This window comes from Olea europaea, unplaced genomic scaffold (genome assembly GCF_002742605.1).
Source record: "Olea europaea var. sylvestris unplaced genomic scaffold, O_europaea_v1 scaffold547, whole genome shotgun sequence".
Classification (NCBI taxonomy): domain Eukaryota; kingdom Viridiplantae; phylum Streptophyta; class Magnoliopsida; order Lamiales; family Oleaceae; genus Olea; species Olea europaea.
Genome location: NW_019263801.1, coordinates 161,420 through 182,842, shown reverse-complemented (window position 1 = coordinate 182,842; position 21,423 = coordinate 161,420). Strand labels below are relative to the sequence as shown.

Sequence of the window (21,423 nt, the reverse complement as noted above, 5' to 3'; positions counted from 1 at the left end):
GCTCCAGTGTTTTTCAACCTGAAGAGCATGACCTTGTAGCAATAATGACCTCTATCAGTGATTAATTATCATCTGTAGGATGCACGAGGATGTGATTGTAGCCTAAATAGATGTCCATAAAACTCAACAACTTGTACGCCGAATGGAGTCCACGATTTGGTCAATTATTGGAAGGAGAAAACTATCCTTAGGGTAAGCTTATTTGATGTTAGAGAAATCTATATAGACCCTTTACTTACCATTGTGCTTCTTTCCTAAAACCAAATTGGGGATCTACTTTGGATACGTGGCCTTTCTAATGAAACCATTAACTATCAACTTTCTATTTCTTCTTTTAGGGTTGAGGTCACTTCTCTTTTGTATATATGAGGCAACTTTAGGATCAATTTTAAGGTGATGGAAACTAACCTTTGAGTCAATACCTACCCTGTCCTCATACCTACAAACAAAGATATCCAAGTTGCATCAGAAGTCCTTGAGCTTCTTTTTGGCTTCTGGAGATAAATCATTTTCCCACTTATAGCTCTTTGGTCGGATCTTGAGAGTATATCGAGAAGCTCTCCAGTTCTTCCACTGGAATTATTTATGAGTTAGACTCTATGATGCGAGTGATCTAATTTATCATATATAGTCTCTTCTTTAAGGTCATCTCTTTTTCAGGTATTCTTCTTTCTTTAGGGACATCTACCATCTCAACGTCTTTTCCTTGTTTAGTAACATGCCCTTCTTCAAGTACATCGAGCATTTCGATGTCAAGTAGCACCATGTTAACATTAAGAGTCCTGCCTTCATTAAGGAGTTGAGTTAGCGGTCCCTAAACCTCATCTGATCACCTTTAACAGTTGCAATGACATAGTCTATGAGGAACTTCATTCATAGATGATGTATAAATGTGACGACCCATATTTCTTTCAAGAAATGTTTTCCCAATAATCCATATTAGCTGGCCTATAATTCACCATAAGAAACTCCATGAAATGGTAGGCCGTTTAAGGAGGTGACCATATCTCCACCGTAAGAGTGATTTTTTCCCTTGAGATGATACTATCGCCAGTAAATCCATGTAGTGGGGGTCATGGGGGTAAGTTTATGATCTACTATCATTTTGTCATAAATGGCACCTAATAAGATATTGATAGAACTCCCATTTGTCCACCAACATGTGTTTCAATCCATTATAGGCTATCACAGCTCTTACTACTAGGACGTCACAATATAGATAGTATAGACCTACCATATCTTCCTAGGTGAAAGTGATAGGTGGCATATTTCCAACCCCATGGGACTTGTTGTTGACTATGTAGCTAGCCATTGGAGGGTTCTTGACCTTCCTAACATAGTTTCTTTGTGCATTTCAAGACTTACCTCATACATATAGACTCCGAAGATTATTCTCTTGAATAAGTGCATTGTCCATGTCTGCTAAGGGGTCCCTTCTTTGTCTCTGTCTATATCTAGGCCATTCTCTATCTTCGTCCCTCTTATGACAAGAGGAATTATCTCAAGGAGGTTACCTCGCCTCGCGTAGGCTATTGAATTTGCCTAAGCAAGGAACAGATTCCTCTATGGGCACGATTCTCTCTCCTATGCTCACGAGGATCTATGACCATCAACATGATGGAAAATACATAGGGCTGGAATCATCATAGGGCTTATTTATAGGACTGTTGCCTCTTCGTCTGCCCCAATTGGTGGGTAAGTTTCCATGGGGCAACTCTTGGCTCCACATAGCCACTGGGTCCGACTCTTTATAGGCTAAGGTTGGTACGACATTCGAGATGACTGTGCCTAAAGCTTGGCCCGAAGTAAGGACAATTATATGCCTAACTTTCATCCATTGATGGTTTGCCAAGTAGGAGGTGGGGCCTCGTCCTATTTTCCTTTGAAGAGATGGAAGCCTTTAGGCCCTATTGTGATGATCAATCATCTTTTCACCGATGATATCAACCCTCATCATTTTCACCAGTTCATCATAGGTAAAGGGTTCTTGTTTCGAATATCCCTCTAAAAAAGGATGTTCATGTTGAGGTCTCCATTTATGGCTAAGGGAGCTCCTCTATCAGTGACCTTTTCACAACAGGTCATCTTATTGGTAAAACAGGTCAAGTAGTTCTTCAAAACTTCGCCAACTACTTTCTTCATGTCCTGGAGACTTTGAATAGTGACCTTTCTAACCTTTTTAGCTGGGTACTAATTTAGGAATGCATTTTTTATGTTAGGCCAACTTCTAATATTCCTCGCTAGTGTTTTATTATGCCAAATTTAGATCGCTCCACTAAAAGTTAGGTGGAAGTCTCTACACTTTAGTGTTGATGATGGAGTTTTCTAGCTCATATGAGTCTTGTAGTTGTTGAGATGATTTTCAGGATTACATCTTCCTTCATACATAGGAATCTTTGAAGGCACAAAGTAGCTTAGTATACATGCACTATGGAGCTCCTGGGAGAATGGAAGTTTATCGTCATCATCAACTTCGGAGACCTACATGGTCCATCAGGATCCTCTTCATCCTCTTGGAATCGAGGTGGTTGGGAGAGTCCTACGTGATCTCTTGGTACATGGCTTTGCATTTGCTAATGTAACCTTAATATGAGAGGCAATTGAGATAGCCTATTTCTAAGCCTCTGGATGGTTGAGGTGACCTATTTCTAGGCTCCACAGGCTGATTCTATCAAAAATGCATTGGTAGATCTATGCTCTCATTCATATTCGGGAGAAAAATTATCCTACATAAACTAACTTTATCTCTATGTAAGTTTCGACACACTTATGTGCATTGAATCACATAATTCAATTCAAATGTTGCATAAACTAAAAGATTATCTCTTGCTCTTTTATCAAAGCTTATGTTCCCTATTGCACAAGTTAGACATATGTATTATATCTCGATATCAATACAGCACTAAATAATTAAATTGGTGATCAAGCAATTGAATTCGATTAAGCAATTAACACTACAAATGTATCGACATGAAAACACATAAATTGAGTAAACAAAAACAACCTAAGCTACGTCGTTCATCTTAACATGTAAAACTTCAACTACTCATCGTTGCAAATAAAAACAATGAAGAATAGAAAGGCGCACCTAGTTTTGATTATAATAAAAGGGGAAAAGAACTAATTATTATTGATCTTTGCCACACGAATTTGAGCTACGATTCTTCAGCCTTAATCTTTGATTCTTACAATTCTTCCCCGTTAGATGGATTTCCTTTGCCTTCCAAGTCCTAGAATCTAAGTAAAAGTGATTGAATCTTGTGTATGATTATGTGTTTCTGTATCGAAGCTTCTTCTTCCCTGGATGTCATGAAAATCTATATTTATAATTCCAAGTTTCGGTCAAAATTCACGTCTCATCCCCCATTCCATGTAAAAGTCTACTTGGACTAGGAAATTAGTTCTTGGTCTGTCGTCTAGCCGGGCAATCACGTGGTGCAATGGGTTGCTATCACAAGTTCAATGTCGAAACATGTTGGTTTTATATTTCATCCTCTCGCAATCGCATACTTTCCCTCTCAGTGCAAGTCGGTCATGTCCCCTTTTGGTTCAGCTCCAATCCTTTCTTATGTGCTTCATGAGTCCTTAATCTGTCAATTCTTAAAAATTAGTCCCTATCTTCTATAATTTGTTCCTATTTAGTCCTCGCATTCAATTTGCGATCCAAATGCATTTGAGTTCAGATTTTAGTTTCAATCAACAAAATTACAATAAATAGTGTTGAAATCGACCCAATTTAGCAAATATTTTTCGAGGTTAAAAGTACGGATTATAAAAAAATTTCATAGTGGAAAGGTTCGACAGTCTCTAATATTTCTTCATATTTTTATAGTTTTTCCATCTTATTATCTCTCTGTACAAAAATTATAAAGGGAATCAGTCACAATTCTCAACAAGAGATGGCGGAGTAGTCTAAAATTTTTATTGTAAAAATGTCTAATATTTTAAATGTTTGGTAAACATAAATAAAATTTTGATACAGAAAAATTTGTGTCATTTGACAACATATTTTGAGAAAGAGTAATAAAATGGTCACTTTTGAGATTTTGTTTATATCTTTTCCAGTTGCCCATTTTAAAATTATCAATTCTAACTCTCATGAATAAACACAATACCTTTCTAACTACATCTATTAGAGGTATATTCAATTGAGACTTTAGTGACTTTTTGGGATTTAAAAAATTTAGGAGTATTCAATATTGACTATTTGAAACTCTCATACATGGAGACTTTTATAGACTTTTAAAAAGTCTTCAGAATCACGATGTATTCAATTAAAACATTTTAGAATTCTCTATAAATCTAGGGATTCAAATTTCAATGACTTCTAGAGACTGTTGACCTCGCGATTCGAACCCTCCATGTGGCCAACCGATAGCCACTCCACATAATCATCCCTGCTCACAACAACGCACGGTCAGAAGCACACGGCCGGAACCAGCGAGGGTGATGGTGGCCACATACACTCCGACTATCAAGTCAGTATTTGGTGATCGAAATAGTGCTCAAGTTATGCAAGAGAGTGGGAGGAGAATATATATTTCTTAGTACGGAGAACTAAGTTGTGAGAGTTTCATTACCTTTGTTTCTTGCCAAACATTGGGTATTTATAGACGTGGAGTACTGTTGAATGTGGAACACGTGTATGTATCTAACGGTGTGAGGCGTCCGTTCATAGACGTTAATCAGCCGCGTCTAGAGTGGGCGGGCAATCAATTCTTCTTAGTTGAGTTGACATAAAGTTGATACATCACATCAACTAGACATATGGAGACGTCACATCAATTAATCCTTGGAGACAGAGAGAATCCTAACACAGATATCTTTCTGAAAGTGGTGGCGGAGGGATCTGTTAAGGGAGCACCTCGGAGTGCCTAACGCTTCGGCGTCAGGGGGCACTTCGATTTCTTCAGTGGATCTACTCTGCGCCTCGCAGCGCGTCAAGTTAGAGGTCGTCAGAAGTTCGCGTCACTTCGGAACCACTTTGGATGGACACGTGGCATTTCGGGTAGTGGTGTGCCTGATGTTCTAAAGTGGTTCAATTAGGGGCGTAATAGTGGTCTCCCCAAGTTCAGGCATGAATATTCATGTCATGGGTGGACTTGTTTTCCCGATTGTGTATGTCGGCCTTAGAGTAGGGACTGTAGATTCTGATGAAGTGCTGATGTGAAAGGGCAAAGTGAGCAGATGTGCCGAAAACCTGTTGGCTGAAGCTTAGTGATAATTGAGGCGATGTGGATAGGGCATCCTCTCAGTTGATCGTTCGTTGTTTCGTGACGAGCCTTTAGTGTTTGACCGAGGCGTATGAGTTGTGATTCTGTTAGGGAAGGAGCTCATCTGCCACTGGGGCGTTAACACACAGGGGACGACGCGTAGGAAAATGGCTAAAGCTTTATAAAGCTTAGGAGGAAATGTAGCGATCGAGGCGATGACCCACAGGGAGCTCCACGTTAGGTGCGTCTAAACTTTGTAAAGCTGAGTGAAGAGCTCATCAGGGGAGGACGCGTTGGGAGATGGCTAAGCTTTGTAAAGCTTAGGAGGGAACGCAGCAACCGAGCAATGACCCACAGGGGACTCCACGTCTGGTGCTTCTAAGCTTTGTAAAGCTGAGTGAGGAGCTCATCTGCCACCGGTGCGCTGACCCATAGGGGACGACGCGTTGGAAGATGGCTAAAGCTTAAGAGGGAACACAGTGACCGAGGCGATACCCATAGGGGACTTCGAGTCAGGTGCGTCTAAGCTTTGTGAAGTTGAGTGAAGAGCTCATCTGCCACCGGTGAGCTGACCCCACAGGAGACGACGCATTGGGAGATGGCTAAGCTTTGTAAAGTTTAGGAGGGAACGCAGCAACCGAGACGATGACCCACAGGGGACTACGCGTCAAGTGCATCTAAGCTTTGTAAAGCTAAGTGAGGAGCTCATCTGCCACAGTGCGCTAACCCACAAGGGACAACACGTTGGGAGATGGCAAAAGTTTTGTAAAGCTTAGGAGGGAACGCAGCCTCCGAGGCAGTGACCCATAGGGGACTTCGCATCAAGTGTGTCTAAGCTTTGTAAAGCTGAAGAGTTCGATTTGAGGTGCCCATTTCTGACGTTAGACGATTTGACATCTGTCGCGTATTTCCAAGGTGACAGTTGGATGCGATGCCCATTCTCAGAAAAGGCTACTGCGGCTAATTATTATAGACAGCTGATGGGGATCAAGGCGACGCATTTTATGCATGCGTGAGGGTCACAGCTAGATCTTGGGCATAGGTCAAATCTGGCATTTCATTTCAACGGCCTAGATTTGTGATGCAATGGATAGCCTAGATCAATAGCATTTGAATTCAACGGTGGAGATCATCTGGAGTGTTCTATAAAAGGGGGACTTGAGCGTTTTGAGAGGTTTTTACTTATGCGAAATCTGACTCTCTTTGCTCTCAAAATTCTCTGTAATTTTCGGTAATCTTCAAGCGTTTTTCAGCTATATTTCCAATTTTCGACAAGTTTCAGAGGGCTCTTTCTTTTTTTTCAATCGTAAAAAACCCAATCCGTTCGTTTCAGTAAGTATCTCTCTAGTTTTTTATGTTTTTTCAATTCTGAAAATGGCTTCTGAGGATAATGACGCTTCGGGGAGGGAACTGGGTATAGTTCGAATGGATGAGCCTATTTTGACGACATCCAGTGAAGTAGCCGAGGCTATATTATGGGGGGAAACATTTGACAGAGGTCTGATAGCCTAGTGGACACATCAAAACATTGGGGGGCTTCTGACTATCCATCAAAGTTGAAAGAGGCCGACCTAGATAGACTTAGGGCAGAATATAAGATCCCTGATAGCATAGATCTTATATTGCCGGAGCCTGATTAACAAGCCTGTTACCCTAGGCCGGGGTGTGTGGCTATGAGCGAGGCACTTTTCAAGGCTGGTCTTAGGCTACCTATCCATCCTTTCTTCCGTCCTTAGGTCATATGGGTTAGTTCGGACCCAATTAAACCAGAACTCTTGGAGCCAAATGATGGGCTCCTGGATGTTGTAGAAGGAGGTGTCTCTAAGGGTAGAGATGCCCTTTTCCGTCTTTCAAACCCTGTACATCCCCAAAGTGGCGGTCAGGGGGACAAAACTGTATTACTTAACCTCCTGGGGGTCCATACTCCATTTGTCCTAGACCTGCCAAGCTCAATAAAGGACTGGAAGACGTCGTGGTGCTGGGAGTCCGAAAGGTGGGACACAATGGAGGGGGACTTCCTTGCGCCTCTCACAGTCCCAACTAAGTATTCATCATTTAGTGAGTGCTGATGCCTTGTGTTTAAATTTGTTTTGAGCTTTAGTTCGATTCCAGACCTTTGTTTGTTTTTTGCAGGCACTTTTCCTCAGTGTGAGATATCCACTGAGGCCTTTGACATAATTTGCATCGTCTATCAGCTCCCACCAAAGAGGAGATCTTATCATGAGCTGATTAAGAAGAACATACACTTTGTTACACACGATCTAATGGCCTCCCAAGGTAACTATCTGAAGTGACCTTATTGTAGTAGGTTTCCGAACTCTGTATACTTGTACTAATTTTCTTGTTTCTCTGCAAATGATTTCAACAAGAAGAGGCCCTTGAGGCCTGATTTTAAGACCATCCAGAAAATGATGGTCGAAGCAAAGGTCTTAAAGACCTCCTCCTCTACCTATAAGAAGCAGATTGAGGAACTGGTGACTGCAAGTAAGAGGGTTCAGCCACCGGCAGAGGAGGAGGAAACAGAAGACCCTGAGGCAAGCTTGCTAAGGAAGGGTAAGAAGGCTGCTGGCTCCTCGAAGGGGCCAACCATGGCGAGGCCCCGCCGGCTCTGAGGCAGACCACAATACCTATCGGGGTGGCTATCCGGGAGAAGAATACTCCCCCATCTGAGGCTGCCCATGTTGCTGCTGCTGCCCCAGCTAAAGCCCCACTTTTTGCTGGGCCAATTTTTCAAGTGCTGGGGTAGTAGAGGAGGAAGAGGGCTCGCCTCGCAAAGGAGATGGATTTTTTGGGTGTTAACACTAACGAGCCCGTAAAGGAGGTACTGGAAGCCCTACCTCTAGAGATGACTGCAGTGGCGGTGGTCCATCACAAATACTGGACCGAAGAGTAGAGGGACCACACCGCGTCCTGCACTGTGGAGGACCTTGTGGCGGCTAACAATGCATGTATCGCCCGGGCTCTTAGCGCAAGTATCCAGCTTGATGGTTTGGTGAAAGACCTTAATGCCAAGAGGAAGGTCTTGGCCAAGCGTCTGGAGGAGGTGATACACTACGGGGATGCAATGCGGGCTGTCCAAGCAAAGGCCTCGGAGGCAGAGAGGGCGAGGTAAGAGGGGGGTCGGCTGGTCAGAGCCAATGACGAGATAGAGAAGCTGAAGAATGAGCTCTATAAAGTGGAGTGTAAGGTAGCTGCTATGACAAGGAGAGTCAATCATACCAATGAGCACTAGCAGCTCGCCACTAAGGCTCTAGAGGCCTCTAACAAAGAGAAAGCCGAGCTGAGGCAACGTGCAGAGGCCCGGGCTGAGGAGATCGAATCTCTGAAAGCCGAGGTGAATGCAGTGGGGGAGTCAGTAGTGCAGAACTTTATCGATTACTTCGAAGAACACCCGCTGTATGACGACTTCGCCAACTTCTAGGCCTCGTATAATGCCCAAGCAGTGTTGGATCGCCTAAGGAAGGTCCATCCAACTCTGGATCTAACTTCCCTGAAAAAGGAGTTCAATGGGCCTACTAGAGGTCGACCTGACAGGGCCACCGAGGAAGCTACTAAAGCCTCCCAAGAGCCCGAACCAGAGGCTGGAGCTAAAGACACCCCTTCAGTAGAATAGGAATATTTTGTAATGGCTTTGGCCCACCTCTTGTAATTTACTTTGATGTTAATGAAATTAAAATTTTTCCAAGTGTTGTTGATTCTTCCCTTTACTTTCATATTGACATGTTTGTATCATGATTAGTAACGAACACTTGAGTAAATATTAAGCTAATACTTGCCAATAATAACCAGTCGATGACAAAAGAATTGACCCATATAAAATAATGAAGAACTGAGGCACCAATTGATTAACCCATAGAACATAATGGAGAATTGAGGTATCATAACTTAGAACTTACAACATTATCTTTCACTAAGGCAATTTCAACACTTAGTAAGATAGGAATGTTACAATGGACTGTGGACAAAATGGAGATTGGGTCAGAACATACATTTATTACTGACAACATGGAGATCGGATCAGAACATACACTCATCGCTGATAGTACTTCCTCAAGTGTTCAATGTTCCACTGATGAGGCAGCACTTTCCCTGCCATGTCTTCGATTTCATAAGTATCGAGTCTAGACTCCTTGCGGATGCGATAGTACTTCCTCAAGTGTTCAATGTTCCACTGATGATATTGTTTATCATATATATCTGTATAAATTTGATAATTATTTATTTATTTAAGGTCTTAAATTTTTATTCATTTTAAAATAACATTTTATTTTATAAGGAGGGAAGGGAAAGGAAAATTGTGGGAACTAAAAAAACTCTTATATAAGACTAGTCGCTATCACATGCGTTGCATGAATTTTGTATTTATCGTATTTTTATTAGTGTATGAATTTTAGTTTTTTTTTTTTTTTTGGAAAGTTTTTGAAACAATATCTAAAAATATTTTCATGATATGAGAAAATAATTGTAAATTATTTTTACAATTGCATAGCAGTATGTTATCTAGAAAAAATATGCTTGTATATTTCATGCTTGAATAAAAAATATACAAACTATTTTATTTGTATTCTTTGATAGTGTTGATATGATTAAATTGAATATGAAGATTATATTTCTAAATTTTGTGTAATTCAATATTGTAAAATTGAAAAAAAAAACTCTCTGCACAGTGAGAAATAAAAATAAAAAAAGGTGCAGAGAGAAAAAACATTCCCACACAGTGCGGAGAGAGTTGAACCATGTGTGAAGAGTAGGCAAACTCTTCACACAGTGCGGAGTAAAAAAAAAAAAACTTCGCACAGTGCAGAGAGATGACAAACCAACTCTCCGCACTGTGCGAAGAGAGTTAATCTCTTCACACAGTGCGGAGAGTTGGTCCGTACCATGGCAAAACTCTTTGCACAATGCGTAGATAGTTGAACCATGTTCGGAGAGTTGGCAAACTCTTCGCACAGCACGGAGTAAAAAAAACTCTCCTCACAGTGCAGAGAAATAACAAACTAACTCTTCGCACAGTATAGAGAGAAAAAACTCTCCTCACAGTGTGGGAAGCTGTTTTCAAATTCCTTAATTATAAGTCAAATTTTAAGATTATAAATTATTCATATATACAACAAAATAAAGTCAAAAAACATGGTTCAAAATCAATTATATCTTCTTTAAATTCCAGTCACAGCTCAATTTTTGAGCATACAAATTATATTTACGGTATTGGAAAGGAGCTTTCTCGCAATTCATACAATGAAACAATATGTGAGTTGTGCAAAGAAGGGGATATTGATAGTACCATGACATTGCTTTCACAAATGGAGGCTCTAGGATACCACCCAAATTCAATTTTTTACACTTGCTTGATAACAGCTCTTGGACATTAGAAGCGGATACAATTTTCATTGAAATTATATTTTCGAGTTGTAGGCCAGGAATTAAAGTATTCAATGCATTGCTCAAAAGTTGTTTAAGAAAAGGCCTCTTGAAACTTGTAGATAAAGTCTCAAGAGTTTTTGTTTTTTTTCTTCACACCATGCAGAGAGATAGTTTGTCATCTCTCCGCACTTTGCGAAGTCTTTTTTTTTTTTTTTTTGCTCATTTTGCTGAGATTTTTTTTTTGTCTCATGGAGTTTATATATACTAAAATTATTATTGTTTTTAATGTTGTTGGCATGATGCGTGTGTAGAAGAATATTTGTCAATCACTATAAATAAAATTGTTCACAAAATGTAAAAAATAAAAATGCATAATAAATCTTCTTATTACGTTAATAAAATTACAATAAAATTTTTTTTACAAATAACATAAAAAAAATCATTTTTATCTTCAAGAAAAACACACATTTAAAAATTTGCAATTTCATAACCACTTTTTTTTTTTAATTCTCGAAAATACAATTATAAAAAAAGGAAACAATATTAAATTATAACATTTAATACTTAAAAAATTCAATATTAAATAAATTTTATATATTTATAACAAATTATCAATCCATATATACAACTTGCCGTATTTGTAGGCAGCTTACTGTATATACATCTTATCGTATTTGCAGCTTACCGTATATGCTGTCTACCGTATTTACAAATAATTTACCATATTTTCACCTTGTCGTATTTACAACTCACCGTATATGCTGCCTATCGTATTTGCAACTTACCGTATATGCTGTCTACCGTATTTGCAGCTTACTGTATTTTTATATATCAATTTTTGCACTTACAAATACCGAGAATGCAGAACACTGTATATTCACTTACCAAACCGAATTTTCAAAAAAATATTCAAATTTTTATTTTTTCAACATAATCATAAAATAAATATTAAATATATATGAAGCACAAAATATAAATGCATATGAATATGGTGCTCAATCTTCAATTTTTCAATATTGAATTACACAAAATTTAGAAATATAATATCCACATTCAACTTAATCATATCAACACTATCAAATAATACAAGCAAAATAATTTATATAATTTCGTATATTTCATATTTCTTATTCAAGTATGAAATATACAAGTATATTTTTTTTAGATGACACAATACTGTTATGCAATTATAAAAATAATTTGCAATTATTTTCTTATATCATAGAAATATTTCTAGATACTCCCTCAAAAACTTTCAAAAAAACTAAAATTCATACACTAATAAAAATATAATAAATGCAATTTTTTTTTTACTCCGCACTGTACAGAGAGTCCGCACAGAATACCATCTCTCTGCATTGTACGGAGAGTTTTTTTTTTTTTTTTTTACTGTACGGAGAGGTTGCCAACTCTCCGCACATGATTTGTCATTTCTCTGCACTATGCGAAGAGTTTTTTCCTTACTTTTTTACTCCGCACATGGTTTGCCATCCGCGCAGTGTGGAGTTTTTTTTTTTTTTTTTAACTCATGACAATTTATATTTACTAAAATTTTTTTTTTTAATGCTAGTGCCATGATGTGTGGAAGAACATTTGTTTGACATAAACAAAATGGAAAATAGAAAATGACATCATGCATAGTAAAATTGGATTAATTTATTATTGCATCAATAGTAGACCCTCCTTCCCATTTTTATTAGAAGTTAGATATTAAGAATTTCACATTATTGCACTAGATCCATGTGAATTCTACTTTAAATGAAAGTTTTCAAAAGTTTTTTAAATTCTACAAAAGTTTATGAAAGTTTTAAAATAAAAGTCTATAGAAATTTATATATAACTTTTACTAATTCCATAAAAATCTAAAAAAAAAAAAAAAAAAAAAAATCCATGAAATCCACAGAAGTTATCACTTAAAAAAAATTTATCAAAATTTTCAAAAGTCCCAATTCAATACACCCACTTAATATTCTCCATGTTATTCTCTAATTTTATAAATTCAGAGTTTTGAAAAATATTTACTTTTTCATTTAAAATAACTATAATGAATATATTATCTTCAATTAATATTTAATAATATCACATTTTATAAGATTAAGAATGGATTTAACAATAAGACCAGTGATACTTGTACATTAGGAAATAATTATAATTCATATCCATGTTAGTATAAAGTTATTGTTACTTAAAAAAATAACTCTACTCTTTAGAGTACTTCAAAAAAATCAGTTTTTACTTAAAACTAATATAAAAATAAATATCTAAACATATTTTTCAGTAAAAATTTACCTAGAAATACATTAGTTTTTCAGCTTATAAAACTCATACGAACTTTTCGGTAGAGAAAAAGTAACAAAACATACAACACTCTTTTTAGAAGTATTTAATCCAAATATGTTGTTAAAAAAGGGGGGGAAATGCTTAAAATTTTGCCATTCTAAAGTTCAGCCAAAAATACTTTTGTAGAATTATTACTTTTAAAAATATGTATACATATTTTAATTCGATGTTATACCAAATATGGTATAATAACCCACTTAATCCTATCTACACTATATACGCCCTAATCCAATCTAATCATATACATTATAGATTTACGTCCATTTGATCTGACCATGGAAATTTGAATTGACATCGAGCCCGTCTGACAGCCATTATTTGCAAACTCTGTTTTCTACACACATTTTCAATCGTACATTCACACTAAATATTTTGCGCATAAAGTGTTAAACTGCAAAGGACTACTACTACCTGCGATTTTAGAAAAATAAGCACTTTATGTCCCATGGGGTCTTGATTGCTCAAATACTGAATAGGCAACCATCAATAAGCTTCACCTGAACAACAGTTGAACCCAACAGTGATCAATTGCTTTGTAATATAACCATTCAGTCGCTGATGACCTTTTACAGGAACCTCTTAGGTATACTTAAATTACAACTGAAATAATACACCTTTTGTTACATTACCATAAATGGTACCTGCATATACACTAATGTACAGAAAAACAAATCACAGAATACAGTCTATAGCTTAAACTTATAAGGTGCATACCCCAGCAGTGCATTGATTATTGGTGTGGAGAAGCAAAATCCTCAACTATTCCTGCTACGACACAGCCAATTTTGACATATCACTGCATAGAAATTAATAATATAATCGGGATGAACAGCTGAAAATTTCAATAAGGTGGCTTCAATCTTCTTCTGAAGAACACCAGACATTGTTGATCCGGTCAATGGTAGTGATATGAGTTGTAGGGAACACAAGCCGCAACAAGGGAACTGATGAGCGTATCTTAATGCGCTTGATCTTATCTGCAGCTCTTTTAATGTCAAGTGCAGAGGGCACACTATACCATTGAAGATACCAAGAAAGAATCATCCCATGCATCTTTCCCTGGGAATCTTCAGTCGGCCAATTCCCTGATTTTATATAAGCAGAGAAATCAGGTCTCGAGTCCAAAGAAAAGTTCAAAATCTCTTCAACTCGCTTCCTAAGTGCCCCAAGAAAAGCCGATTGCACAATTTCCCCTCCAGAAGAGGTTAATTTTCCACTTAACAGAGCTTCATTGTAGGCTACTGCAATCTGTGCAAAACAGAAATATTTAAATTACAGATAACTAAATATTTTTAATCCAGCTAAATAAGCTCTTTCTAAAGTCCATCCCCACAATAACTATGACACGGGCAAATTAAAGTAGCCATGTCTCTGTACGGTAAAAATTTCCAATTCAAACGGTTAATCCTTCAGTCATTACAAGGTAATGTGTGCAATGATTCAGCAGTAGCCAGACTTGTTTTACAGTGCATCTCATATACAATATGTTCACATCACAAATTTCCTATGCATATATTTAAGAATGAGAGATCCTCTCAAAGAAAAGAAAACTTCATTACAAGCAGAGATCCTTCAATAAGAAAGAAAACTTCATTACAAGCAGAGGTCCTTCAATAAGAAAACAAAACAACTAACTCTAGTCGAATGGTCACAAATAGGGCACAAGTTTTTAGGAAGGGTTAAAAGTCAGAACTTTTTTGATGAACATCCAGAACTATGCCTCATAAACGGTGGACTTGAATTGTACAAGGCAAGAAAATGATGGTCACTTCAACAAATAAGAGTCCCTGAACAATTTAAAAGAGGGTAATTTCAGAAATTTAAAGGAGAAAAAAAAATTTGTTTTGGGCAAGTGACCATCCTTTTTGAGGCATTTATATGTAGCATGGACATTTTAAATTTTGGGAGAGGGAGTAATAACAATTATGTCTGATGAAATTGTCACCAAAAATAGACGGAAATTTGGGAAGATTGATTTTTCATATTCTTATTTCCAGATAAGAAACTTTCCAAATTGAGATACACTCGTTTTGTGATGATTTTCGAACCTATTTCTATCCGAGGAATCATTCAATGTAGAAAATAAAGAAATAATTAGTTGCTCAGCGAACAAAATATACACAGTTGTTCTGCTGCACGTGACTTCAATTAAAGCTGCCAACAGGGCCAACAAAGCAGGCAAAAAAAATTAGATAATATCCAGCAAGCACATATGATGACAATCCTCAATGAATCCATCCCTGAAGCAAGTTTATGTTTTAAAATTGACAAGGCAATTAAGAAAAGCAGCATTCTGTTTTATGATGCAGGAAACAAATCCATGCGTCATATTACTTCAAGAAAACTCTATTAGGAGGAAGGGAAGGACAAGCGATCAGCTAGGATAGCACATAGTGGGGGTGAGGAGGAGCAGGCTGGCTGGTGAAGGAAGGGATGTAGGGGTGCTAGAAGTGCCAGTGGAGGAGGGGGAGTGTGAGGATGGGCAAGGAACAACATGATGGGTGAAGTGAAGAGAAGGATCCTCAAGAAATTTCACCGTATCACTATGCAATACAGCATATAAAGGCCCACAAATAACAGTTGCAAGCTTAAATGAAATACAATAATAATCTCGTACCTTCAAACTTGAGAGAAAAAGTGAATCACCGGAATTATATGTACCAGTAACCAAATCCACCATACACCCAATTGTTGCGTATAATGACAAATAAACCTGCATGGTTTTGGTATATCAAGAAGTCTGCATTTAAGAACTGCAGTAGTGACAACAACAGAATTTTATCACGGAATGGCCAAATAATTAATTTATAGTACCCCATTTTGAAATTCAGATTTATTTGCCAGTAAACAAAGCTTCCTTGTATAGTTTGCTAGTAGGGGATCAAGAGATGATTTTGAAGTTTCAACATTTTAATCTAATTAAATTTTTTAAAATATACTTTTCATAACATTACATTGACTAGGAATCTACAAGGCTTCAATAGGGACAAAGTAAAATAGTCATGCAGTACTCATTTGTCAAATTAAGTCACTCAGAGGACCAATATCTGAATTGATTATTTTGTTAGCAAAATTTATACCAATGAGAAAAATCTCACATGTGCCAAGGGTAAAATATAACAAAATTGGAGGGTAAACTACCCCCACTTGACCCTCACTTGTCAGCTAGCGGTCACAGTCAATCTCATCAAAAAATCAAATTGGTAAACACGGATGTCTCACCTGTAACAGTGCTGGCCTGTCTTTGCTCACACACTCAAACAATACTTGCAGGCAGAACTCCTGAAAGTCAAGGTCAAATCTGCAACAAAGTTCTCAACAAATTACTAAAACCTGCATTTATTTTTTGAACAAATTTTAATGTTTGTAATAAATATTACTGCACAGCATTATTCAGGAGGAGTTAATTAAATGCCTGCTCACCCACATTTAGCTTTGATTATTACCTGCTCACCCTAAAATAAAATGTTACCGACTGCTCACTCATTTTTACAAAAAGTTACCCATCCATCACCCGATTGTTTCCATCCATCTATGGACAAAAAATTTATACGTGGCCGATGAAAATCTTAGGTATCAACTAACCCTGTTAATTTTTGCCACCTGGACATTGAACTGATGTTTTTCCCTTCATTCAATTGAACCCATGTTCTTTCCCAATTCTTTACAGAGCCCTAACTGTGAACCCATTTCTTCTCCCAACAAAAAAGTTATCTATCAAAATCAAGAAACAATCTCTCCTTCCAAACCAATCTTCCCAAGCAAAAAAGGAATCGAAATAAGTTGAAATCGCCCTCAAATTGAAACTGCTTTGTGTGGGTAGATCAGCCTGTGCATGCATGCTTGAGGACCGTAATAAATGGCTTCATCCAAAGGTGAAATGTTATGCCACAATTACGATGAGTAGATTGAAGTTGTATAAGCTGGGATTGGGTGTCATATTGGTTATTTCTGATGGAGTTGATCCCACAATTTGCTTTTATGGCTGAAGCTTCTCACACCTTTGGTTTGCTAAAGCTTCTCCCATAGGCCCAGTTTTTGGTTCTTTCTCAAGAAATCTCCCTTTATTTTCCTGGGTTTTCTCCGGTCCACTTAGTGCAAGTCACTTTGTAATTGTGCAAGATTGCAAATTTGTCATCTGGGCTCTTTTTTTATCTCAAGTTTGTGTAGTCATTGAGCTCAAAATTGGAATTTTGAGCTTCTTTTAGAGAAAATTAAGATTTCTTTATAGGTAATCAGAAAATGTGAAGGCAGTTAATTTATGTGAAGGAAAGTGAAGATTTTGCTAAGTGAAACTGGAGTGAGTATTAGTTATGGAAAGTGACAAATCTCTGTTTTGGAAAGTGGGATTGCTTGTTTGGCATTAATAAGGTTTCTTATTCAACGCTATACTGTGATAAGGTGGTGGAGGTGGAGGTGGATGTGATGGTGGAGAACGATTCTTCCAATTGTTTAGGGAAAACGTGTTTGCTGGAATGTGTTTTGTCCATGTGTCAATTTTTCACCCCATTAGTGGCCACGTTGGATTTTCATCCGCCATGTGTAATTTTTTGTCCAAGTGGATGGAGTGATGAATGAGTAATTTTGTACAAAAGTGAGTGAGCAATCAGTTACATTTTATTTTTGGGTGACCAAGTAGTAACCCGACCTAAATGTTAGTGAGCAGTGATTTAATTAACTCTATTCAGAAGTCAGAACCACCATGAGGTGAAGGAGAGGCAAAGGTCTGGTGAAAATCACAGGGTGCCAATCTAGAGATAATATTCCCCATTAAAAGTTTTTTTAATGGAGTCATTGTCAATGCATCATAAGATGTTCTACTCAGTGGTTTGAAGGTATTAACGACTTATCCAAGGATGCTAAAATCAAGTTAAACAAATAAATGAAATGCGCAATCCTATAAACACACTTCCAGTGAAAATGTGATGACAGAGAGAGGAGTACACAACATTCACGTGCTTATTTGAAACTGGATACTGCATTGTTCTTAGGCATGGCCCGGGAAAATAATTGGCAATTAATCAGGAAATATAAGTTCAAAACAATATTAAGGATCAGTCATATTAGTAGTAGTATGGCAATTAATAGAATCAACTTACATGCTATTTGAGGATGGGTCACAAAAGAGTTGCGCGAAGGCAATTAAGCTCGGGTCTGACGAGAAAGTACTAACCAATTGATCAACTGTAACTGCACCAATACACTGGGTACTGGGTGTGTGGGACTGTAGTTGCGTCAAATCACTCATCTGCACAGATGACATTTCATAAGACCCTAAAATCTAGAAGTTGTGGAAGGCACAGCATATAGTCAACAGGAAGACCAACCTTGTGTATTGCTCTTGACAGTAGTGATTGGCATCCTGTGGGGTCATCAACATAAGAAGAAGATCCAACTTTTCTCTTGACATAAAGAACGCCAGAATTGAAAGGATGATTCTTGTCTCCAGAACTCCACCAAGGTTTTTCTGTTCAAGAACTACAATTCTTTAGGCGAAATACAACTTAATGAAATTCTGATCATAAGCATAAGAAACCAATATCAGTTACCCTCAGGGAAAAGCTCAATATTTTGAGGCCAGTATCGAGGACCACAAACACGAACTGCCTTCAACTAAAAAGAACATAAAATAATTAGTATTACGATCTGATAACATGGTAGAAATAGGAAATAGAGTAATAATTACATTTGTGAGGATGATTTACATATAAATGATAAATCAGTGTGTATTCTCAATAAAATGAAAGTTAGAATGCGAAAAGAGTTCCTCGAGTTAAGCTTGTACTAATAGAACGTCTTGATAGCTTCAGACTACTTAAACATGTAGCTTGTATGATACACCTGATGTACATAAATTTATGCTATGTATGTCAACCCCACGAGAGGCGTAATGCAATGTTGAAAATCCACTCGTAATATAGCTGTTGTACAACTACTGTTTTCCTAGATTCAATCTTTCCGTGTTTTGGTTTTTTCCTTAATTAGTTGATTGAGTAAAATCAGGAATTATGTACCTTGATTTTCTCTGCTAATTACAGCCTAAGAATTAGCTGAGTTGCTAGAAATAAGGGTAGAAATCACTCAGCCCTCTTGTATATAATGACCCCTTTGTATCAAAATAAATGTGTGGCAAATTTAATTTAGAAATTCAGAAATTTTCATGGTATCAGAGCCATATTCTCTGAACTGGTCATCCCTCTCCAGCCTATTCTCTCAATTTTTTCCTCGCTCTATTCATCTTTTTTTCCTTCTTTCATCACTATCATCTCGTGATCATTCTCTATGACGAAATATGATATGACAATCAAACGAGAAAGCTCCAACTCTAGTCAGGAAATTCCAATGACTGGAATTAGTAGAGATAACAGCCGTGTTATTCCAATCACAAATCACAAGCTGAATGGGCACAATTTCTTGCAATGGTCTCAATCCGTTCTCATGTTTGTCCGAGGAAAAGGCAAGGATGATCATCTCACAGGTCTCTTGACCTCACCAGGAGAAAGAGACCCCAAATATAGATAATAGAAAGTCGAGGACAGCATGGTTATCAATTCCATTATCAATGATATAGGTGAAAATTTCCTTCTATATGGTACTGCCAAGGCGATTTGGGATGCTGCAAAAGAAACTTACTCCAGTAATGAAAATACCGCCGAATTGTTTGATGTGGAGACGATCCTTCATGATCTCTGACAAGGCAAATCTTCTGTTACCCAATACTATAATAATCTAACTCGTTATTGGCAGCAGTTAGATATGTTTGAAGAGCACACTTGGGAAAGTCCAAATGATGGAATTCAGTATAGGCGGATCATTGAGAAAAAACGGGTGTTCAAGTTTCTAATGGGACTTAACAAAGATTTGGATGAGGTACGTGGAAGGATTTTGGCCACAAAGCCTCTACCAAGTCTAAGAGAAGCCTTCTCGGAGGTAAGAAGAGAAGAAAGCCGAAAAAAGGTGATGTTGGGAACTCCAAACAATTAGCCCACCACGGAAGGAACAGCCCTAGCCATATGCGGCCCTCAACCAAGTAACCCAGATAGCAGGATAAAAAAGGGGAGGCCCTGGTGTGATCATTGTCGAAAACCAGGGCATACCAGAAAAGCATGTTGGAAGCTCCATGGGAAACCAGCCGACTAGAAGCCCTCACGCTTATCTCATGAAAGTCACGGCAATGCCACATCCTCAACTAATGAAAATGGCACTTCTAAACCAGTTCTCTTTAACAAAGAGCAACTTGAACTTCTACAGAAGATGATTAGCCAATCCATTGGCTCTTCCACTGTTGCTGCGAGATCCCTGGCTCAGAAAGGTAATTTCTCAAAAGCCTTAAATGTTTACAGGGAAAGAAACAATATTTGGATTATTGACTCGGGAGCATCAGATCACATGACGGGTGATAAGACTCTACTCACTGAGTTTAAACCTTGCAAAGAAAATCACTCAGTCAAGATTGCAGATGGGTCTATTTCAAAAGTAGAAGGCTATGGTTCGGTTACAATTTCTGAGACTTTGTCACTTCATTCTGTCTTACTTGTACCAAACCTTAATTGTAATCTAATGTCAATCAGTAAACTCACCTGGGATAAAAATTGTGTTGCTCAATTTTTCCAAAATTTTTGTGCATTTCAGGACTCGGATTCGGGGAAGATGATTGGCAGTGCTGAGGTGTACTCGGGACTCTATCTCCTCAAGGACGACCATCCTTTGGAGGAACAAGCTCACAAGGCAATCTCTTTGAGTTAGTTTCACAAAAGTTGTTTTTCCGCAAATAAGGATAGTGAGATTATGTTATTACACTATCGACTAGAACATCCTAATTTTTTTTTATCTTGAAAAACTGTTTCCTTCATTACTCAGAAATAAAAGAGGAATGAATCTTCAGTGTGAAGTGTGTCAGTTTTCAAAACATATTCGTAATTCTTATCCTAGTCGTCCATATAATGTAGCACATTCTTTCTCAATGATTCATAATGATATCTGGGGACCATCTAATATCAAAAATATCACTGGGGCACGATCATTTGTATCTTTTGTTGATGATCACACAAGAATTACTTGGATATTTTCATGAAAGAAAAATCTGAAGTAGGGCAAATTTTCAAAAATTTCAATGCCATGATCCAAAATCAATTCAAAACACAAATCCAAGTTTTCAAAACAGATAATGCAAAAGAATATTTTAAATCTGTTTTGAGTGATTATTTGAATAGCCAGGGTATAATTCCCCAGAGTTCCTGTGTTGATACACATGAACAAAATGGGATTGCTGAAAGAAAGAATAGGCACCTCCTTGAAGTTGCAAGGTCGTTGATGTTCACTACTCATGTCCCAAAACACTTCTGGGGAGAAGCTGTCCTTACGGCAGCCTATCTTATCAATAGAATGCCTCTCGTGTCCTAAAATTCCAAGCTCCAAGTCAAGTTCTTCTTAAAACATATCCAGAAAGTCGCATAATCTTCACCATTCCTCCAAAAATATTTGGATGTTCAGCCTTTGTTCATGT

The 21,423-nt window shown here is 37.7% G+C and overlaps 1 protein-coding gene across 4 annotated transcripts in view; it reads right to left on the bottom strand.

The window, feature by feature from the left end:
* Positions 1-13,425: 13,425 nt before the first annotated feature.
* LOC111389005 (anaphase-promoting complex subunit 1) overlaps positions 13,426-21,423 on the bottom strand; it is a 38,328-nt gene continuing 30,330 nt past the window's right edge. For 3 of the 4 annotated variants that reach the window (XM_023013840.1, XM_023013841.1, XM_023013842.1), the window contains 6 exons: positions 18,467-18,530; positions 18,245-18,384; positions 18,017-18,165; positions 16,140-16,218; positions 15,535-15,630; positions 13,426-14,165 (listed from right to left, as the gene is read on the bottom strand). In XM_023013840.1, coding sequence (XP_022869608.1) covers positions 13,773-14,165; positions 15,535-15,630; positions 16,140-16,218; positions 18,017-18,165; positions 18,245-18,384; positions 18,467-18,530 — 921 coding nt within the window. In that variant the 3' untranslated portion in view covers positions 13,426-13,772. Of the gene's footprint in view, positions 14,166-15,534; positions 15,631-16,139; positions 16,219-18,016; positions 18,166-18,244; positions 18,385-18,466; positions 18,531-21,423 lie in introns of those variants that run through there. The other variant, XM_023013843.1, reaches the window with a different exon arrangement.